Here is a 19474-nt window from a genome sequence, read left to right as displayed (position 1 = left end):
TTATAGTCAGTGTGGACGAGGTGGGCCAAGGAGACTTGTTTCTCTGCTGTATGTTTCTATGATATAGTGTATTTATAGACTAGAGATATTCTGAGGTGTTTCATAAATAGATTTGAGAGAAAACTAAATATATAGTCAGGAAAGGGTTGCTGAGAGACATGGTCAAAGCCTTGGGCTTTGATCTAGAAACTGACAAGATCTGTGCATCAGATTACTAAGGTACGAATAAAAATGAGCCAATTTATCCTTGGACATATGAGCCCTGTGCACAACTTTAAACTGTATTAATGAATGTTTAGCACATATAGATGATAAATTGACTAATTGAAGAATTTTATCCCAATTCTCAATAGGGATAGTAAGGTTAAGTTCTCTTTCCCAATCATTTTTAATCTTATAGAAGGGCTCTGAATGTATTTTCATAATTATATTGTAGAGTTTTGATATTACACCTTTCTGAGAAGGATTTAGTTCTAACAAATTCTCCAAAATACCCGAAGACTCAAGATTTGGAAAGGTAGGAAGTATAGAATTTAAGAAATTCCTAATCTGTAAATATCTTTTTTAAAAAATGAAATCTAGGCAAATTATATTTATTAGATAATATATAAATCCTATATAAATCCTATTTGTGACAGATGTCATTCTGAGAATAGCGTCATTAAACTCATATGTTTTGGTCATGTCCGCTTTTGAAAAAATATTGGAAAGACATTTTTGATATTATTTCCACGGTATTGAACATTGATTTACAACCTCATCCTATTACTGCAATTTTTGGTTTACCAATGATAGACTCAATCCATTTATCTTCTTCTGCTTGTCAAATGATTGCATTTCTTACATTAATGGCTAGAAGATCTATTTTGTTGAATTGGAAAGAAATTAATCCCCCTACCGTATTTCATTGGCTTTCTCAAACTATGTTATGTCTAAATTTGGAGAAAATTAGAAGTGTTGTATTTGACCCTTCTATTAAATTTGAAAAGACATGGAGACCATTGATTCAATATTTTCATATGATGTATTGTGACCCTGTTCCAAACCTATTCGTTTTTCCAGTTTTGATTATACATATGTTGAGAGGATTGGAGTTGGCGACACTGATGATTTTGTATTTTTTTAATAGATATTATAAACAGCCCATTTTTCATTATTTTTTTCTCTTTTTTTTCTTTTTTTCTCTTTATTAGTTATTAGGTTGTTAGATTAGTTTTTCTAGCATAATTTTTTTTTCTTTTTCTCTTTTCTGCTTTTTTAGTATATATCATGATATAACCCAGTTTTGCTTTGTTTATATGTAATTTGTATCATTCATGATTTGGGAAGACTTAATTATATTGTAACTATTGCTTGTGTATCCTTTCATGTTCAGTTTAAATTTGTAAGTTTGTAAGCCCACTATCTATGTATTAATCTTATTATGTTGATATTAATAATAATAATAAGATTGAAAAAGATTACTAAGGTACGAACAAGTTAAAATATGGGAATGGAGGAATCCAGTCCAAACCTTAAAGGGGCAAAGAAATAGAAACAAGCTGCAAATAAAATTACCTCAGTAAGGTCTTGACTGTAAGGACTTAAAAAATATATTTTATGTGTGAGAGACTTTCTGGTGAATTAAGTCTTCTGTGAGACTCACAGTGCAGAAGAGATTTACCAGGATGGTAAAGGGGTCCTGATAGGGGTTTATAAAATTATGAGAAATATAGATAAACAGCCAGTATCTTTTTTCCCCTAGGGTTGAAAGGTCTGATCTAGAGGGCATGCAATTAAGATGAGAGGGTGTTCAAAGGAGATTATGGGGGGAGTTTTTCTTACACAGAGGATGACAGGTGCCTGAAGTGTACTGCCAGGGGTAGTGGTGAAGGCAGATAGAGTTGAGATGTTTAATGAATGTGCTGTGAATGGAGGGATGTGGACATAGAAAAACCACAAAATGCTGACAGAACTCAGCAGGCCAGACAGCATCTATGGGAGGAGGTAATAATGACGTTTTGGGCCGAAACCCTTCATCAGGAGAGCCTTCAGACTTTGAATTGTGCTGTGTAACTGTTGTTCATGTTGCCTCACATGTTGGTGTTCACACAGGATCATCGGCACAGAATGGAAGTGCCCTTCGAAGGGAATGATGAACCCTCCTGATGAAGGGTTTCAGCCCGAAACGTCATTATTACCTCCTCCCATAGATGCTGTCTGGCCTGCTGAGTTCTGCCAGCTTTTCATGGTTTTTTAATTTATTTCCAGCATCTGCAGATTCACTCGTGTTGATGTGAACATGGAGTAGTTCAATGTGTTTCTAATTAGTTTAATTATTTCAGCACAACCTCCTGGGCCAAAGGGCCAGTGCTGTGCTGCACTGTTCTATGTTCTACAAACACCTGAAAAGGTTTTGCTGTAAAATGTGTTTGTACATCTTTAATTTTTCTACACATCGTCACTGCTGGTTCTGCAGAGCCTTCAGACTTTGAATTGTGCTGTGTAACTGTTGTTCATGTTGCCTCACATGTTGGTGTTCACACAGGATCATCGGCACAGAATGGAAGTGCCCTTCGAAGGGAATTCTCAGGAGGTAATTATGTCAACAAAAGACAGCCAATGACGTCCCCTTCTGATGGGTCTCTGTCCTCTGGTGGAATGGATCCTGGGAGCGATGTGCCAACAAGGGAGTTCGAACGAGATGTAATTTCAGTTTTAATATTTTCCCTGTTTCCTAATTTGCGATATGTTAATGAAGGAAGATAAAATTAAGAAATGTTGAATTCACTCACGAGTAAGTCTTCCTGATCCTTCACACTGTTTGCAGTGGGTTGGTGGAGGTCACGATTATCATTTTGGTGACAATAGTTCTACAACACAGGCACATGCCCTTTAGCTTCTGTAGCAAATTCAGAAGGATGATTCTACCCTTCAAGGGAAGAAGACCTCCCAACCTCCCTAAGCAGTCAGTAGGTCAACAGTGGGTGGATATATTTGGAATTGGTTTATTATTGTCACATGTGCTGAGATGCAGTGAAAAATGTTCTCTGCATAGCATCCAGAGAATTCATTCCATACATTATTACATTGAGGTAGTACAAAAGGCAAAAGAAAAACAAGAACAGAGTAAATTCTTAAAATCATAGAACTGAGATTTAAAAGAGTAGAACAATTATAATAAATGTAATGAATAGATCTGTTGTAGCCATCTCTTAACATTGCCACACTCCAGCACCATTTATAAGAGACTGGTAATAATCAGAATCAGGTTTATTATCACCGGCATGTATTGTAAAATTTGTTAACTTAGCAGCAGCTGTTCAGTGCAATACATAATGTAGAAGAAGAAAAAATAAATAAAATAATAGTAAATAAGTAAATCAATTACAGTATACATATATTGAATAGATTAAAAACCATGCAAAAACCAAATAATATATATTTTTTTTTAAGTGAGGTAGTGTTCACGGGCTCAATATCCATTTAGGAATCAAGGTGGCAGAGGGGAAGAAGCTGTTCCTGAATCACTGAATGTGTGCCTTCAGGCTTCTGTACCTCCTACCTGATGGTAACAGTGAGAAAAGGGCATGCCCTGGGTGCTGGAGGTCCTTAATAATGGACGTTGCCTTTCTGAGACACCGCTCCCTAAAGATGTCCTGGGTACTAGTACACAAGATGGAGCCAACTAAATTTACAACCCTCTGCAGCTTCTTTCAGTCCTGTGCAGTAGCCCCCCGTTCCCCATACCAAACAATGATGCAGCCTGTCCGAATGCTCTCCACGGTATGTCTATAGAAGTTTTTCAGTGTATTTGTTGACATACCAGATCTATTCAAACTCCTAACAAAGTATAGTGAATAGTGCCACTCTGGGTCCCGGGACAGACTTTAGGTTGGATTTCTGGGAAGTGGGGTGCCAGTGAGTCCACCCAAGAGCCATTGCCATTGCCAATCACGGCAATGGGATGCTGCCATTTCCGCCTGCCCTTAGTTTACCATCAGCTGATGTAGCTGCTCTCACAAAAGTATTTTTCTTCCATCAAATGCAGGAGTGTGTCTTGTTTGTAAGGAGGGGAGAAAGAAGAAAATTGCAGCACAGTTAGGTTGAAACCAATTGCAGATGCTGAAACTGAAATAAATACAGAAAATGCTTGATCTCTGCAGCAGGTCAGGAATCATCTGTGGAGAGAGAAGTTATTAAGGAGCATTATGCAGTAAAGCCTAACTTGTTTAAATGTGGAAATGGTCTATTTTTTGTTCTTTTCCAGGACTCTGATTCCCCCAGACACTCTACAGCCTCCAACAGCTCTAATCTGAGCAGCCCACCAAGCCCGATTTCTCCCCACAAACCACATACCCTTCTGCTTGAAAACACAGAGCACGTTAACTGGGAAACATGAGACTACCAACTCCAGAGAGAAATTCCAACAAACCAGCCCTTGCTCTTGTCTTGCTGCACCTATCCCAACTCCTTTCTCTGGTTCCAGCTGGATGGATACAGCAGATCTGATGAAAAGAAGCAAAAAGCATTGTGGACCTGGGACAGTGCCCAATATTGTGAATCTCACAAACACGCACGTGCACCATGTGGGAGTTTTTACCCTGCTGACCACTTTACTCTACTTTCTGTGTGTGTGTCTCTCGCTCTCTCTTTCTCTGCCCCTCTGTCTTTCTCTCTGCCTCTCTTTCTCTGTCACCCCACTTCTCTTTTTTTTCTCTCTCACTCTCTTTTTCTCTTTCATTCACCAAATGAGGAGGTGCAAGTTTTTCTCTCACGTGCATACTCTGCTCTTTTTGGATATAGCTTACCTTGTTTCTTTACAAGAATGGACCACAGTTAAGTCGTGTAACTGATGTTTAAGATGTTGTTTCTCATTGCAGCCTCACTAGCCTCATAGGTCCTCATAAAATATGTAGGGTTGGGGTTGGTGGGGTGGTGGGAGATGCAGTTTCAAATTTGAATCATCACTTCAGTCTGTTTCAGATACAGTGTCAGCGGGCTTTTCTTTGTATTAGTGCTCAGTCTTTTTATTATTATGTTATTTTGCAATAATGATGTGTGTACATCTGCAAACAAATCACCAAACCTTATTTTACTAAGAAAAACACAAAAAAAGTTCTTTTGTGATATAGAATATATATAAAGTATATATATTATATATATATTATAAAAAGTTGTGTATAGTTTTACTTGTTGAAACAGCAGCAAAAAGAAAGGTTACTGTGTATGTGATGTCACAGACTGCTGGTAGATTCTTATATAAAGTTCCTCAATGTAGTGAACCCAGGTAAAGCTGAAAATTCAAGTTAGGGGGAAAAAAAGTGGAAGCGGCAGTTGGTAAGCTGTGATAAAACATCGTGAGGGCAACTGTATTTTAGTTAATAAACTCCAATATATAGACAGAAAATGACTGATTTATGTTGCATGTTGCAAAGAGACTGCACTGGTTAGAGAGTCAGTTAGGGGTGTCTTATTGATCCAGTTCTGAGTAAACAAGGCCCATTTTTGTAGTCATTCCCAGTATTTGATCTGGTACCCAGATCCTTGAGCTGAACTAACCTTGTACATTATATACTGCTGCTGGGCAGGACTCTTCCTTGCTTCACTTCACTCCAGCCCTCACCAAATGCTGATGTTTATTACACATTTAAAAAATCCTGAGGACCATGCTTTGGTAAGCTTGCTCTGGCCAGTAAAAAAAATCCCTACATTCCCTTTTCTACAGCCACTTCCCCCTCTCTGTCATCTTCACTACTTACTGTACACTGTTTGCTGCGGCAGGAATCAATGAGGCAGAAATTTCCTCCAAGCAGCGAGAGGGCATTCAAGGATGGCTTGCTAGTTTAGACCTTGGTGAGAGTTGTTTGTTAGTGGCTGAGACCACCCTTCTTGGAACAGAATAGCAAGAGGTCTCAAAACCCATCCTGCCATGTCTGTCCTCTGATCCCTTCCTATCCCCAACTGCTCTTTAATCTTTACGCAAGCCTGATGATCTTCTCACCCCTATCTAACCCTGACAGCCCTCTTCCACCCTTTTCCCTGCCTGTCTGATTTTCTTCTGATATCAACTACACCCCCAGCTCAACTGCCCTTTGACCCCTGCTCCCCCTTCTTGAGCCACTTCCCCTTTGCTGCTGCCTACTCTCTGATGCCTATTCAACTTGACATTAAACCCCAGTATCTCTCTGATGTAACAAAATGAGCTCCAAGTGGTCTGAATCCAATAAAGGGCACATTTAGTTTCAGTTAAATAATTTCTAAAATGTTTGACATCTAGTTTGAAAATGCCAGTCAAAGGTCCCTCTCTTCTCCCTCCCTTCTATTCCCAGTTACCACTGTCCTTAACCATTGCTTCCTGGCAGGTGCATGCATTGGTTGGATGGGAGAGGAGATGGGCTCGATCCTCAGTGTTAAGAAGTGTTGGCAGAATGGAGAGAACCTGGCAGCCCCCTGAGCAAGGAAGATACATTTACAGTATTGCGTTCAGTGGGCACCAAGCTGCCATTGTCCACAGCAGTTTCATATCATTTATTTTCAAGAGCTTTAGGGATTCCCTTTTGTAAGATTATTGTACAGTTTTGCATGTCATAGATGTAATCATTTTTTTAATTTTTCTTTTGTCCAGGTTAAAGGCTGACTTCAGTAAATTAATTGCTTGGCTTGATTACTCCTTCCTCTTCCCCTTAAAACGTTTGTAGGGGTTAATTTGTAAGAGAGACTCTGCGGATTGCAGATTCTTTTGCACAAGAATATTTAAGGCAGGTGTCGGACCAGCCGCCATTATTTTATGTTGGTGACACACAAAATATTAACCAAGACTTTGATGTATTTCAATAAAACAGGGAACTGTTACAAATGGAATGTTTTTGTATTTTTATTCCTTTTTATATAAATGAAGGTAGAGTAGTGGAGTAAGGGTCAGATATCCAAGCTCCCACCTCTTGTTAATTTATTATTTTGGCTTTAATAAGTTAAAGTGAAAGTGAGTTTTATCATCAAATGCACTAGTACATGTACTTTTCTTTTTGAACTACAACATGGATCAGGCCCTTCTGGCCCAACGTGGCGTACTGCCCAGCAGCCCACCTATTTAACACTAGCCTAACTACAGGACAATTTACAATGACCAATTAACGCTTTACGTCCCTCCCAATACGTCTTTGGACTGTGGGAGGAAAGCAGAGCACCCAGAGAAAACCCAATCATTCATAGGAAGAATGTACAAATTCCGTACAGACAACACCAGAATTGAATTCGGAACTCTGGAACGCCTTTAGCTGTAACAGCAGTGAGCTAACTGCTGTACTACCGTGTCACCTGTGTATGCACAGGTGCAATGAAAAACTTAATTGCAGCAGCATCATATAAGCAACATTCACAAATTATACATTTTTAACAAGAAAACAATTAAAACAAAAGAAGTAAATTTTAGTGCAAATTGGTCATGGTATTGCTAAACCACAGTGATTAAGGTTTTGTCAGTTGATTCAAGAACCAAATGGTTGAAGGGAAGTTGCTGTTCATGAACCTGGTGGTGTGGGACTTCAGGCTTGATGGCAAGGCCCAGATAGATGGTAGGGACCTCTGATGATAGATGATGCCTTTTGAGGCAGCACCTCCTGTAGATACCATTAGTGCTGGGAAGCACAGCAGCTTCTCACATTTCTGTACATTCGGTCTGCTTATCAGACCAGGGTGCCATTAGTCAAGGTATTTTCAATAATGTATCTATTGAAGTGTGTTAGCATGTTTGATGACTATCTGCACCTCCTTAACCTCCTAAAAAAAATTCAAGAAGCTGGACTGTTTTCCTTATGATTATATCTACATGCTGACCCCTGGACAGTTCATCTGATATGTGGCCAAGAATTCAAAGCTACTGATCCTCCATGTGAATTAGTTTATAATCACATGTACCAAAGTATAGTGATCAGGGGATTGAGTTCAGTTATGTTGCAAATTTATAAAACCCTGGTTAGACTATATTTGGAGTATTGTATTCAATTCTGGCTGTTTCATTACAGGAAGGGTGTGGAAACCTTAAAAGGGTTTAGAGATTTACAAGAATGCTGCTTGGATTAGAGAATGCGTCTTAAGTGGAATGGTGAGCAAGCTAGAGCTACTTTCTTAGGAGAGGAGGATGAGAGGTAACTTGATAGAGAGGTATAAAATGAGTGGACAGCAAGCACTTTTTTCCCAGGGCAGAAACAGGCAATTTGAGAGGGCATAATTTTAAGGTGATTGGAGGAAAAGTTTAGGAAGGATATCAGAGGTATTTTTTTTACAGTGGTGGGTACATGGAACATGCTGCCAGGTGTGGTGGTGTCCTGGTTTCTTGTGCCCCACAAACGACCAGGAGACGCAGAAGATTCTTCAAAAAGTATTAAACTTTAATTTGGCTCTGCAGATCAGAGCTGAGACAGTCATTGAGCCAGTCGCTGATTGCCCACCGATCCTTGTACATAGCATTTTTTATAGCAGTCTCCTGGTTTAGCTGCATTAGCATATCCAATCGGTCTATAGTTGCGTATCACAAGTACATCCGCCACTATTGCTTCTACCTATTGACTTAATCATGTTCTAATCTACATCTCTTAGCTACCTCTCATTAACACACCATTGTCTTCTACATTAAGATTTCATTCTCCTACTAAATTGGATACTTGCATAGCAAATAGCAAACTCAGACTACATAGTCTACATCAAAGCTGACTACATAGTTTTGGTTACACAGCAAACAATGCAACTTTTATACTCCAATAGTGGTTGAAGCAGAGGTTAGTAAGGACATTTGAGATTCAGGCCTATGGATGGAAGAAAAATGAGGAGGGGGGGGCTATGTGGGAGCGGTTAGACTGATCTTGGAGGTTAAAAGGTCAGCACATCAAGGCTGAAAGGGCCTATACTGTACTGTGCACTATTCTGTGTTCTTCTCACTGACGCCTAGCAAACTCTTTTCCTTCCCACCCCCCCCCCCCCCCCAATATCCCTTCATACCCTGACCAATCAAGAATCACCATTGGATAGGTTTCAATGAGGTCATCCCTCATTCTTCTGAATTTCTGTGAATACAGGTCCAGAGGCATCAAACGCTCTTCATAGGAGAAACCATTCAATGCAGGAATATTTTTTGTGAATATTCTTTGAAACCTCTCCAGTTTCAGCACACCCTTTCTCGACAAGGGCCCAAAACTGCTCACAATAAACCCAAGTGAGAGTTCACCAGTGCTTTATAAAGTCTCAACATTACATCCTTGTTTTCATATTTTAGTACTCTTGAAATGAATGCTAACATCACATTTAACTTGCTCACCACAGATTCAACCTGCAAATTAACCTTTAGAGAATCCTGCACAGGTCTCACAAGACCCTTTGCACCTCAGATTTTTGTATTTTCCCTTCATTTAGAAAATAGTCAACCTTAATTTCTTTTACCAAGTGCATGTCCATACACTTCCCAACACTATTCCATCAGCCAGTTCTTTGCACATTCTCCTAATCTAAATACTTCTGTATCCTCTACTTCATCAAAATCTGCCCTTCCACCCATTTTCATATTGTCTGCAAACTGCAACAAAGCCCTCAGTTCCATCATCCAAATCATTGACATACAATGTTAAAAGAATCATTCTGAACATAGACCCATGTGGAACAGCACCGGCAGCCAACCAGAAAAGGCTCACTTTTTTCCATGCTAGAATCTTTCCTGTAATATCATGGGCTCACAGCTTGTTAAGCAGCCTCAGGTGTAGCACCTCATCAAAGGCCTTCTGAAAATCCAAGTACAGTTGCAAGAAAAGGTTTGTGAACCCTTTGCATTTTCCTAGTTTTCTGCATTAATTGGTCATAAAATGCCCGATCTTCATCAAAGGCACAATAATGGATAAACATAATCTGTATAACAATAAAAGCAATTGTACTTCTTGTCGAGGTTCAAAAAAAATGTGAACCTCTTGGGATATTGCCTTCTGCAAAAGCTATTAGAAGTCCGGTGTTCCGGTCAATGAGATGAGATTGGAGGTGTGGGTTGTAGAGGCGTCTTGCCCTACAAAAAGACAGACAAAGTCAGGCTACTGACAGAGCCTGCTCTTCTCAACAGAGATCTGTTCATGTGCTCCATGCCTCAATCAAAATAACTTTCAGAGGACCTTAGAAGAATTCTATGTTTCTAATTGTAGAGAAGCATGAAGCTAGAAAAAGGCTATAAACACCCAAGTGTTTTTCAGTCCACAGTAAGAGAAACTGTCTACAAATGGAGGAAATTAAGTACTTTTGCTACTCTTCCTAGGAGTGGGCATCCTGCAAAGATCACACCAAGAGTACAACATGCAATGCTGAAGGAGGTGAAGAAGAACCCAAGGTTAACAACGAAAAGCCTGCAGAAATCTCTAGAACTTGTTTAAGTCTCTGTTCACGTGTCCATTAATGGAACAAGAATGATGTTCATGAAAGGAAACCACTGCTTTTCAAAGAAAAACATTGTTGCATGCCTCAAGTTTGCAAAAAAGCATGTTCCACAATGCTTCTGGGACAGTGCTATGTGACAGATGGGTCAGAAGTTGAAATTTTTTTGGCAGAAATGCACACCACTATATTCAGAAGAAAAAGGGCATTGAACACCAACACCAAAACCTCAACCCAACTGTGAAACATGGTGGAAAGTGCATTATGATCTGGGGCTGCTTTGCTGCCTCACGGCCTGGGCAGTTTGCAATCCTTGAGGGAGCAATGAATTCAAAATTGCATCAAAACATTTTAACAGGAGAATGTCAGGGTAGTGGTCAGTCAGCTGAAGCTTAATAGAAGTTGGATGATGCAACAAGACAATGATCCAAAAGACGAGTAAATCAACAACAGAATTGTTTAAAAAGATACAGTAAATCATGTTTTGGAATGGCCAAGTTAGAGTCCAAAACTTAACCAAATTGAGATGCTGTGGCATGACCTGAAGAGAGCTGTTCATGTTCATGCAAGGTAGCTAAAAATGCTGATGAACTGAAACTGTTTTGTATGGCATAATAGTCTTAAATTCCTCCTCACCATTGTGCAGGTCTGATCAGCAACTACAGCAAACATTTGGTGGAGGTTATTGCTGCTAAAAGAGGTTATTAAATACAGAGGTTCACATACTTTATCTAGCCTGGACTGTGATTGATTAAACAATGTGTTCAATGAGGATATGAAAAGTACATAGTTATTACTTTAGGGAGAATATCTGTGTCTATTATTGTGACTTAAGATGAAGATTCTCCTTCATTTATACTGCTTGTTATTTCTTCAAAGAATTTTAATAGATTTGTCAGGCGAGATTTTCCCTTGAGGAAACCTTACTGACCACGGTGTATTTTATCATGTGTCTTCAAGTACCCTGAAATCACATCTTAAATTATCGACTCCAACATCTTCCCAACCATTGATGGCCAAGAGTTTCCTTCCTTCCTTCTTGAAGAATGGAGTGACATTTGCAATTTTCCAGTCTTTCGCCACTATTCCAGAATCTCTTTTTAAAAAATCCAGTGAGTACAGGCCCACAGCTCCCAAATGCTCTTCATGTTAACTCCTTCATTCCCAGAAATATCCTCATGAACTTCCTCTGGACTCTCTGATGAAAACATACCCTTTCTGAGATATTGGGCCCAAAACTGTTTACAATAATCTAATTGCGACCTGACTACTGTCTTAAAAAGCCTCAGCATTATCTCCTTGATTTTATATTCTATCCCCTTGAAATGGATGCCAACATTACATTGACTTTCCTTACCACAGACTCAACCTTTAAATTAACCTTCTGGGTCTTGCACAAGTATTCCAAGTCCCTCTGCACATCTTATGTTTGAATTTTCTCCCCAGTTATAGTCTGTATTGTCGTTCCTTTTCCCAAAATGTATTCTTGTACATTTCCCAACAATGATTTCAGTTTTTACTAACAAAGCAACACCCCAATCTGCCTTCCTGCCTGTTCTTTCAATACAATGTGTATCCTTGGACATTAAGCCCCGAGCTGGAATCTTTCAGCCTTGATGCAGTGATGCCTACATCGTACATACCAATCTGTAACTGTGCTACAAGTTCACCAACTTTATTCCATATTCCATTTAAATACAACACCTTCTGTCCTGTATTGACCTTTTCCGATTTTGTCCACCTTTTATGTTGCAACTCATCCTGTTAACTGCAATTTTGCCCTGCCAACAGCACTGCTCCTCCTTGCTAGGAGTGTCAATGCAGTTTGCCCATTTGTAAACAAACTACCTCACCTAGACACTATTACTCCAATTCCCACCCCACTGCCAAATTAGTTTAAACCCACCCAAACAGCACGAGTGACCTGCCCCAAGGATGTTGGACCTGGTCTCTTTTGTACAGGTCATACCTTACCCAGAAGAGATCCCAATGATCCAAAAATCTGAACCCCTGCCCCCTACACCAGTTCCAGAGCCATGCATTCACCTGCTAAATCATCCCATTTTTACCCTCACTGACACATGGCACAGGCTGCAATCCAGAGATTAACACATACAAACAAGCTGGATGAACTCAGCAGGTCAGGCAGTATCCGTTGAAATGAGCAGTCAATGTTTCGGGCCGAGACCCTTCATCAGGGATTACTACCCTGGAGGTTCTATTTCTCAGCTTCCTACCTAGCTCCCCCAAATATCTCCTCACCTGTTTACAGGCAGTTCCCGGGTTACAGATGAGTTCCGTTCCCGAGTCCAGCTTTAAGTCGGATTTGCACGCAAGTCGGAACAAGTACATCTGGTATCATTTAGCATCAGTTAGTCAAATGTTTGTCTTAGTATATAGTATATATTTTACCTTTCTATGCATATAAAACACTTAAGAAACATATGTATTCCAATAATTAAATCACTGCATTGCTTAGTAATAATTGTAGCTTTCATCAGGGCAGGGCCTTTCACATGCTCCGTTATTCTCACTTTATCCTTTAAAATTGTTGCAATCGTTGACCGACTGTAGCCTAACGCTTTTCCAATGACCAATGACATTTCACCTCTTTCCAAGTGCTTTATTATTGCCACATTATTTTCAATCGTGATCGCTTCCCATCAGTGGAACAGAAATACTGCAGGCAGCGGTCCTGAGCTGCGCTGGCTCCGGAGCTCCGCTGGGTCCTAAACTCCACTGCACGGAGACAAGTTAAATGGGACAAGTGGGGGCTGTGCTGGGTTTTGGTACTTGAGCCTCCACAATATTCCACATGAGAATTTAAACTGGAGGTGGCAGTGTTTTTTTGTTTGAGGTCGAGTTGCGAGCTCGACATCAACCCGGCACGGATGGTACGGGAGTCACTGGATCGACATCAACCCGGCGCGCTTGGGTGGAAGCAGTCTGTCTCCAGCCCGGTGCTGATCTCACTGCGCCGGGGGGGGGGGGGGGGGGGGGGCGCGAGGCGGGGTCAGGGCGAATCTTGCCAAGTAAAATTTAAGCCAAATACAAAGTTACACACTTAACAGTGTCAACATGGCGGACGGTGTTCTCCTTCCTCGGTTCGTAAGTACGAGTTGTCCGTAAGTCAGACATCCGTAACTCAGGGACTACCTGTATATCATTGGTGCCACCATGTACCAAGACTTCTGGCTGCTCACCCTTGCCCTTGAGAATGGGATGGACACCATCCAAGACATCCATGATCCTGGCACCAGGGAGGCAACATACCATCCAGGTCTTTCCATCACAACCGCAGAACCTCATCTCTGTTCCTCTGACTATGGAATCTCTATCAACATTGCAGTCCTCTTCACCTCTATGCTCTTCTGAGTCACAGCACCACACTCAGTGCCAGAGGCCTCTTTGCCCCAACCCCCCTCAATAGTGTCTAAAGTTGTATACTTAATACTGAGGGGAACAGCCACAGGTGTACTCTGCACTTGCTGTGCATTTCCCCTTTTCCTGACAGTCACACAGTTATCTGTCTCCTGCAACCTTGTGGTGACTATCTCCCTGTAGCTCCTGTTTGTCATCACCTCATTCTCCCCTAGGAGTGAATTGATAAAAGCCAACATTATTATTATATGCCTTTCTAATCTCTTGCTGCACAGCATGTGTCTTTCACTTACCTACAAGGGCCACCCTTTGAACATCAACAGTCCCAGTGTTTCAGCTATAGAGAGCCAATACAGGACAGCTGCTCTGAATGGAGCAGGCTGAGAACACTTTGCAATTACAGGTGATTTATTCCTCTCCCAGTTCTGACAGAGGGGATGGAAGAGTGGATCTGTCCAGTAGGATGAGCTACGAGTGCCCTGGTGAACTCTGGGAGGACGTCCAGCGTCTGGTTTGTCAACATTAATGAGCTGAAGTTCAAACAGGAGAGGAAGAATCACCCAAAAACAATGACCAGTTCTGTTGCTTGAAGACGATGTGGGCTCACATGCATAATTTCTTTAATTGCATCAACTGTGACAGGTATACAAATTTGGCTAATGATCACATCTAAAGTAATTCAAAAGTTCATTATTTTCCAAAGGTACAAATCTCAAGTTATTTTAATTAAATCAACAATAAAAATCTCTCAAATACCCCTCCTTAGGGGGAAATGCAAGTCTTCCCCTCACTGGTATTTGCTGTCAAGATCACACGCACTTGGTTAGTGCAATCCCTAGTGTTCATTCAAACCCACTATTCCTTTGAACAGGAACTGAGGAATTTTTTAATATACAAAAACAAGTAACACGGTAAGGTGGTTCGGCCATCGTCGTCAGCTCAGACCCTTCGTGCCTCTTCCGTTTACTGGCTGCCATCTCCCAATTTGGACTTCCTGCTCCAGTACCTCAGGTAGGCTTCTTCAAATAAGTGCTTGCAGGAGATCTGTGCGTTGAGCTTGCTGCAGATGAGAAAGGAGCCTGCCATTTTACGATGAAGGGAATAAGTCTCTTCCGGAGGGGGAATCAGTCTGTGTTGTAACATTATGGGAATCAGACTGTGGATTCTCTTGGTGGTGTCTTGACTGCCAAAGTTGAAATCTTCCACTGATGAGAAGGCTTCTCCAAGGATCATCACAGCATCAACGTGGGCATTTTGCATAACCTCAAATGAGAAATAGTCATTCTGTTAGAGTCTGTACAGCCTCCTGTCTACACAGCTACACAAGCCCTTTGGCCCACCATGTCAACACTGGCCTTTTCTGCCTACCTACAATAACCCAATTTTCCTGTCTTAATATCCTTCCATGTCTTGCATGTTTATGTGTCCATTAAATAACTCTTAAGTGATTGTATCCAATTCCACTTTACCCTCTGGAAGCAAATTTTAGGTATCTCAATTACTCTCTGGAATATAAACATTTCTCAGATTTCCAACCCCCTCCTCTCACCATTAACCTTGAGTCTTTTTTTGATATTTTTGTTTTTGATATCCCTACCACGGGGAAAATGTGATCCCATTCACTGCATCAGTACAAGACCAGACACCAGTTTGTCAACCTGGTGGTTTATTACTAATGAAACACACAGCCCCAGGGGTAATGTGGAGAGTGGGAGTGTGAAGACAATCAGACAAGGGCCTGTTCCCCAGGCATTTCAAATGCTGCACCCACCTTTGTCTCATATCCAGTGAGGAACTTCAGCTCAATGGACTTGCTCAGCACCTTCTCCCTGTCGCCTTTGGCTGCAGCTCCAACAATCTGTCCAAACAATGACCGAGTTCAGAATAGAAGAAACAAGACACGTATACAAGTGGCAAGCAAGTCCATGATGCATATTACAGGACCAGGGGTTTTTGCATTTAACATACAGACCAGAAGACAAATACATGAACTGTTCTCCCACCCGAGGTAAACTCCCAATGTTCGCCCGTCCCAGAAGCTGTGTATCACAGATTAGTCTCACCTCAATGTAGGCATCAGTGAAATCTTCCTCAAATGAACGTGTGGCTCCAAAATCCAACAGGGCCACCTGGGTGGGGGAAAGACAGAGAGCATGGTAAACCTCAAGAGGATCAGCAGGAATCTCCAACTAAGACCTCAGAGTGAAACACCCTTCAGATCCTCATACCTATCCCCCTCACATCCTCCCTCCCGTCCCTGACACTGCCCTCTGGCCCTCATCCCACCTTGCCAGTCTCCGGATTGTAGAAGAAGTTGGACCAGTTGGGGTCAGTCTGCATGAAGCGAAACTCAAAGAGTTCACGCAGGCACAGCCTCAGGATGTTCTCACTGATCTGAAACAGAGTGGGGAGGAAAATATTAGATCCCAATTCAGCCAGCTGACATTCCCTTACCATTCTACATTGGTTCCTTCCAGAGAATCATTGCAGCCAATATTCATGCATCAAAGTCATTTCTGGGAACTTTTCCTATGATGGAAACCAACCTCTCCTCCATGGACTGTCTACATTTCTTGCTACTGCGGTAAAGTAGCCAGCATAATTAAAGACTGCTCCACCCTGAGCATTCTCTCTTTTGCCCCCCCTCTTATCAGGGAGGAGATCTGAAAGCATGAACCACCATTCTGAAGGGTAGTTTTTATCCTGCTGTAACAAGGCTAATGATTGATCCCCTAAAATGATAAGATGGACTCTTGACTTTGCAATCTATCTCATCTTGGCCTTGCACCTTATTGTTAGCCTACACTGCACTTCCCTTGTTATAATAATATTTTATTTTGCATTCAATTATTGTTTTCCCTCATACAACCTCGACGCATTGTTGCAATGAAATTATCTATATGGATGACATGCAAGACAAAGTTATTCACTGTACCAAAGTGCATGTGACAATAAAAAAAACTATTTCCTATCCCCTGACATAAGTAGCAATCTCCCTCTGCTCCACTTTTTCCCAGTCCACAAACCTAGGCCAGGTGACGGACAAGGTTGAAAGGAATCACCTGGTTCCGGACGTCTTGGCTTAGCTGCTCTGCCTTGTCGAGCGGGAAACCTGGCACTAGCTCGGTGGTGAGGATGTGCTTGCTGCTGAGAGAGTCGATCACTGGCGGTACGTAGAAGAAAGGGTCGTCCTTCACCAGCTCTCTGCGGGAGGGATGGGTCAGTGGAGAAGCATCTTAACAGAGACACACACACACACACACACACACAACAGAACCGGAGTACCTGACTGCAACATTGAGTGTCAGAACGGCACCATTTACCCCGTCAATCTATGCCATACCATTGATGCCACTGCCACGCTGTGGGCTCTGGGAGACATTGCCTGCCCTTGATTACAGGTGGTGTTTTCCCAGATTGTATGAAAGGACCAGAAGGTTTAGAGGGCATTTCCAGAGTGGGACAGTGTGACAACAGAAAGCAGGCTGAAGATTTGTTGAAGAGGTGATCACACCCAGGGTACAGCTTTCAGACAGTAGATGGGTGTCCATAAGGAGAGGCAAGGGGAGTAAGAAGTCATTGCAGGGTTCCCCTTTGGAAACTGCTGGGTGGATGACCAGCGTACAGCCACAGCATCAGGCTTGTGACACCGTGCCTGGCTCAATCACTCAGTAACGTCAGGCAGCATGGTAGTAACAGAAGACTCAGTAGTTAGGAGATTCTGTGGCCGCAAAAGAGACACCAAGGGTGGTGTGTTGCCTCCTGGGTGCTCGGGTCCAGAATGTATCTGAGTGGTTGCAGGATACTGTCCGGGGGGGGCTAAACAGCCAGCGGTTGTGGTGCATATTGGCACCAATAATACAGGCAGAAAAGAGGAAAAAGTCCTACACAGTGAGTATACAGAGTTAGCAAAGAGGCTGAAGAGCAGGACCTTTAATTTCCGAATTACTCCCGATGCCACAGGCTAGTGCAGGTCGGAATGGGGCAGGCAGCAGGGTTTTTAAGTTCTTGGATCATTGAAACCTTTTTTGGGAAGAGGTGACCTGTATAAGCAGGACAGATTGCACCTGGAGGGGGAACCAATATACTGGCCACGACATTTGATAATGTTAATCAGGAGGTTTAAAACTAGTTTTACAGGGTGCTGAGAACTGGAGATCCAGGTCAGTAAGCGAAGGATCAGACAGGAAGGTAGAGGGGTAGGAATGGCCGATTAATGCACCAGGTTTTCAAAGTTTTAATAAAGATGGAGGAGGTGGTAAAGTGGGTGGGGATCAGGGATAACAGCTGCACTCAGGAGAGACATAATGGAAGGGTCGGACACAGAGTTCATTTGGGTGAAACTCAGGAATAGGAAGAATGCAATCACACCAGTGGGATTGTACTACAGATCCCCTCAGAGCCACCAAGATATTGAGGAATAGATATGTAATCAGATTAAGGAAATTAGTAAAAATAATGTTGTTTTCATGGGGGGGTTCAACTTACTTAATATAAACCTGGACCTTCTTAACGAAAGGGGTTTAGATGGGGCAGAATTTGTCAATGTATTCAGGAGGGTTTCTTAAATCGATATGTAGGTGGTCCAATGACAAAAGGGACTGCAACACACACAAAATACTGGAGGAACACAGCAGGCCAGGCAGCATCTATGGCAACGAGTAAACAGTCAACTTTTTGGGCTGAGCCCTTCATCAAGACTCTACCAGACCTGGTACTGGGTAATGAGCCTGGCCAGGTGACCGACCCTATAGTGGGTGAGCAGTTAGGGAACAGTGACAACTACTCCTTAATTTTCAGGACAGCTATTGATAAGGATAGGTATGGTCCTTGCGAGAGTCGGGCATGAGGCAGGAAATAAGAGTTAATTGGTAACATTTTTTCTGGCAAGTCCACATCAGACGTGTGGAGGGTACATTGTTAGAGTTCAGGAAAGGTATGCTCCTGTTAAAAGGAAGGATGGGAATGGAAAGACAAGAGAACCTTTGATGTCCAGAAAGGTGATAAACTTGATCAAGAAAAAGGAAATGTATGTAAAGCTTTGGAAGTTAGGATCAAAGCGCACAGGGAGTATAAAGAACCCAGAAAAGAACTAAAGGAGGGATTGGGTCTCCTAATGAAAATTAAGACCATAAGACATAGGAGCAGAATTAGGCCATCTGGCCCATTGAGTCTCCTCCGCCATTCAATCATGGCTGATCCCTTTTTTCTATCTCCATTTCAAAGCAGTTCCCGGTTTTCTCCCAGTAACCTTTGATGTCTGTCCAATTGAGAACCTATCAATCTCTGCCTTAAATACACCCAATGACCTGGCCTCCACAGCTGCATGTGGCAACAAATTCTACAAATTCACCACTCTTCAGCTAAAGAAATTTCACCTCATCTGTTTTGAAAGGGTGTCTCTCTATCCTGAGGCTGTGCCCTCTTGACCTAGACTCTCCCACCATGGGAAACATACTTTCCACATCTACTCTGTCTAGTCCTTTCAACATCCGAAAGGTTTCGATAAGATCCCCCCTCATCCTTCTGAATTCCAGCAAGTACAGGCCCAGAGCAATCATATGTTCCTCATATGGTAACCCTTTTATTACTGGAATCATCCTTGTGAACCTCCTCTGGACCCTCTCCAATGCCAGCACATCTTTTCTAAGATGAGGGGCCCAAAACTGTTCACAATACTCAAGGTGAGGCCTCACCAGGGCCTTAT

At 41.9% G+C, this 19474-nt stretch overlaps 2 protein-coding genes across 13 annotated transcripts in view; one reads left to right on the top strand and one right to left on the bottom strand.

Annotated features, from left to right (window-relative positions):
• LOC140733174 (serine/threonine-protein kinase MRCK alpha-like) overlaps window positions 1-6838 on the top strand; it is a 575430-nt gene extending 568592 nt beyond the window's left edge. For 9 of the 10 annotated variants that reach the window (XM_073056117.1, XM_073056119.1, XM_073056124.1 and 6 more), the window contains 2 exons: window positions 2528-2685; window positions 4250-6838. In XM_073056117.1, coding sequence (XP_072912218.1) covers window positions 2528-2685; window positions 4250-4381 — 290 coding nt within the window. In that variant the 3' untranslated portion in view covers window positions 4382-6838. The remainder of the gene's footprint in view (window positions 1-2527; window positions 2686-4249) is intronic. The other variant, XR_012100237.1, reaches the window with a different exon arrangement.
• A 7532-nt stretch (window positions 6839-14370) lies between these two features.
• LOC140733171 (atypical kinase COQ8A, mitochondrial-like) overlaps window positions 14371-19474 on the bottom strand; it is a 50013-nt gene continuing 44909 nt past the window's right edge. For all 3 annotated transcript variants that reach the window (XM_073056113.1, XM_073056112.1, XM_073056114.1), the window contains 5 exons: window positions 16830-16971; window positions 16054-16161; window positions 15831-15896; window positions 15539-15625; window positions 14371-15030 (listed from right to left, as the gene is read on the bottom strand). In XM_073056113.1, coding sequence (XP_072912214.1) covers window positions 14731-15030; window positions 15539-15625; window positions 15831-15896; window positions 16054-16161; window positions 16830-16971 — 703 coding nt within the window. In that variant the 3' untranslated portion in view covers window positions 14371-14730. The remainder of the gene's footprint in view (window positions 15031-15538; window positions 15626-15830; window positions 15897-16053; window positions 16162-16829; window positions 16972-19474) is intronic.

The sequence above is a fragment of the Hemitrygon akajei genome, chromosome 9 (assembly GCF_048418815.1).
Source record: "Hemitrygon akajei chromosome 9, sHemAka1.3, whole genome shotgun sequence".
Lineage (NCBI taxonomy): Eukaryota > Metazoa > Chordata > Chondrichthyes > Myliobatiformes > Dasyatidae > Hemitrygon > Hemitrygon akajei.
Note: the sequence above shows the minus strand (reverse complement) of the source record. Positions and strands in the feature narration are given on the sequence as shown.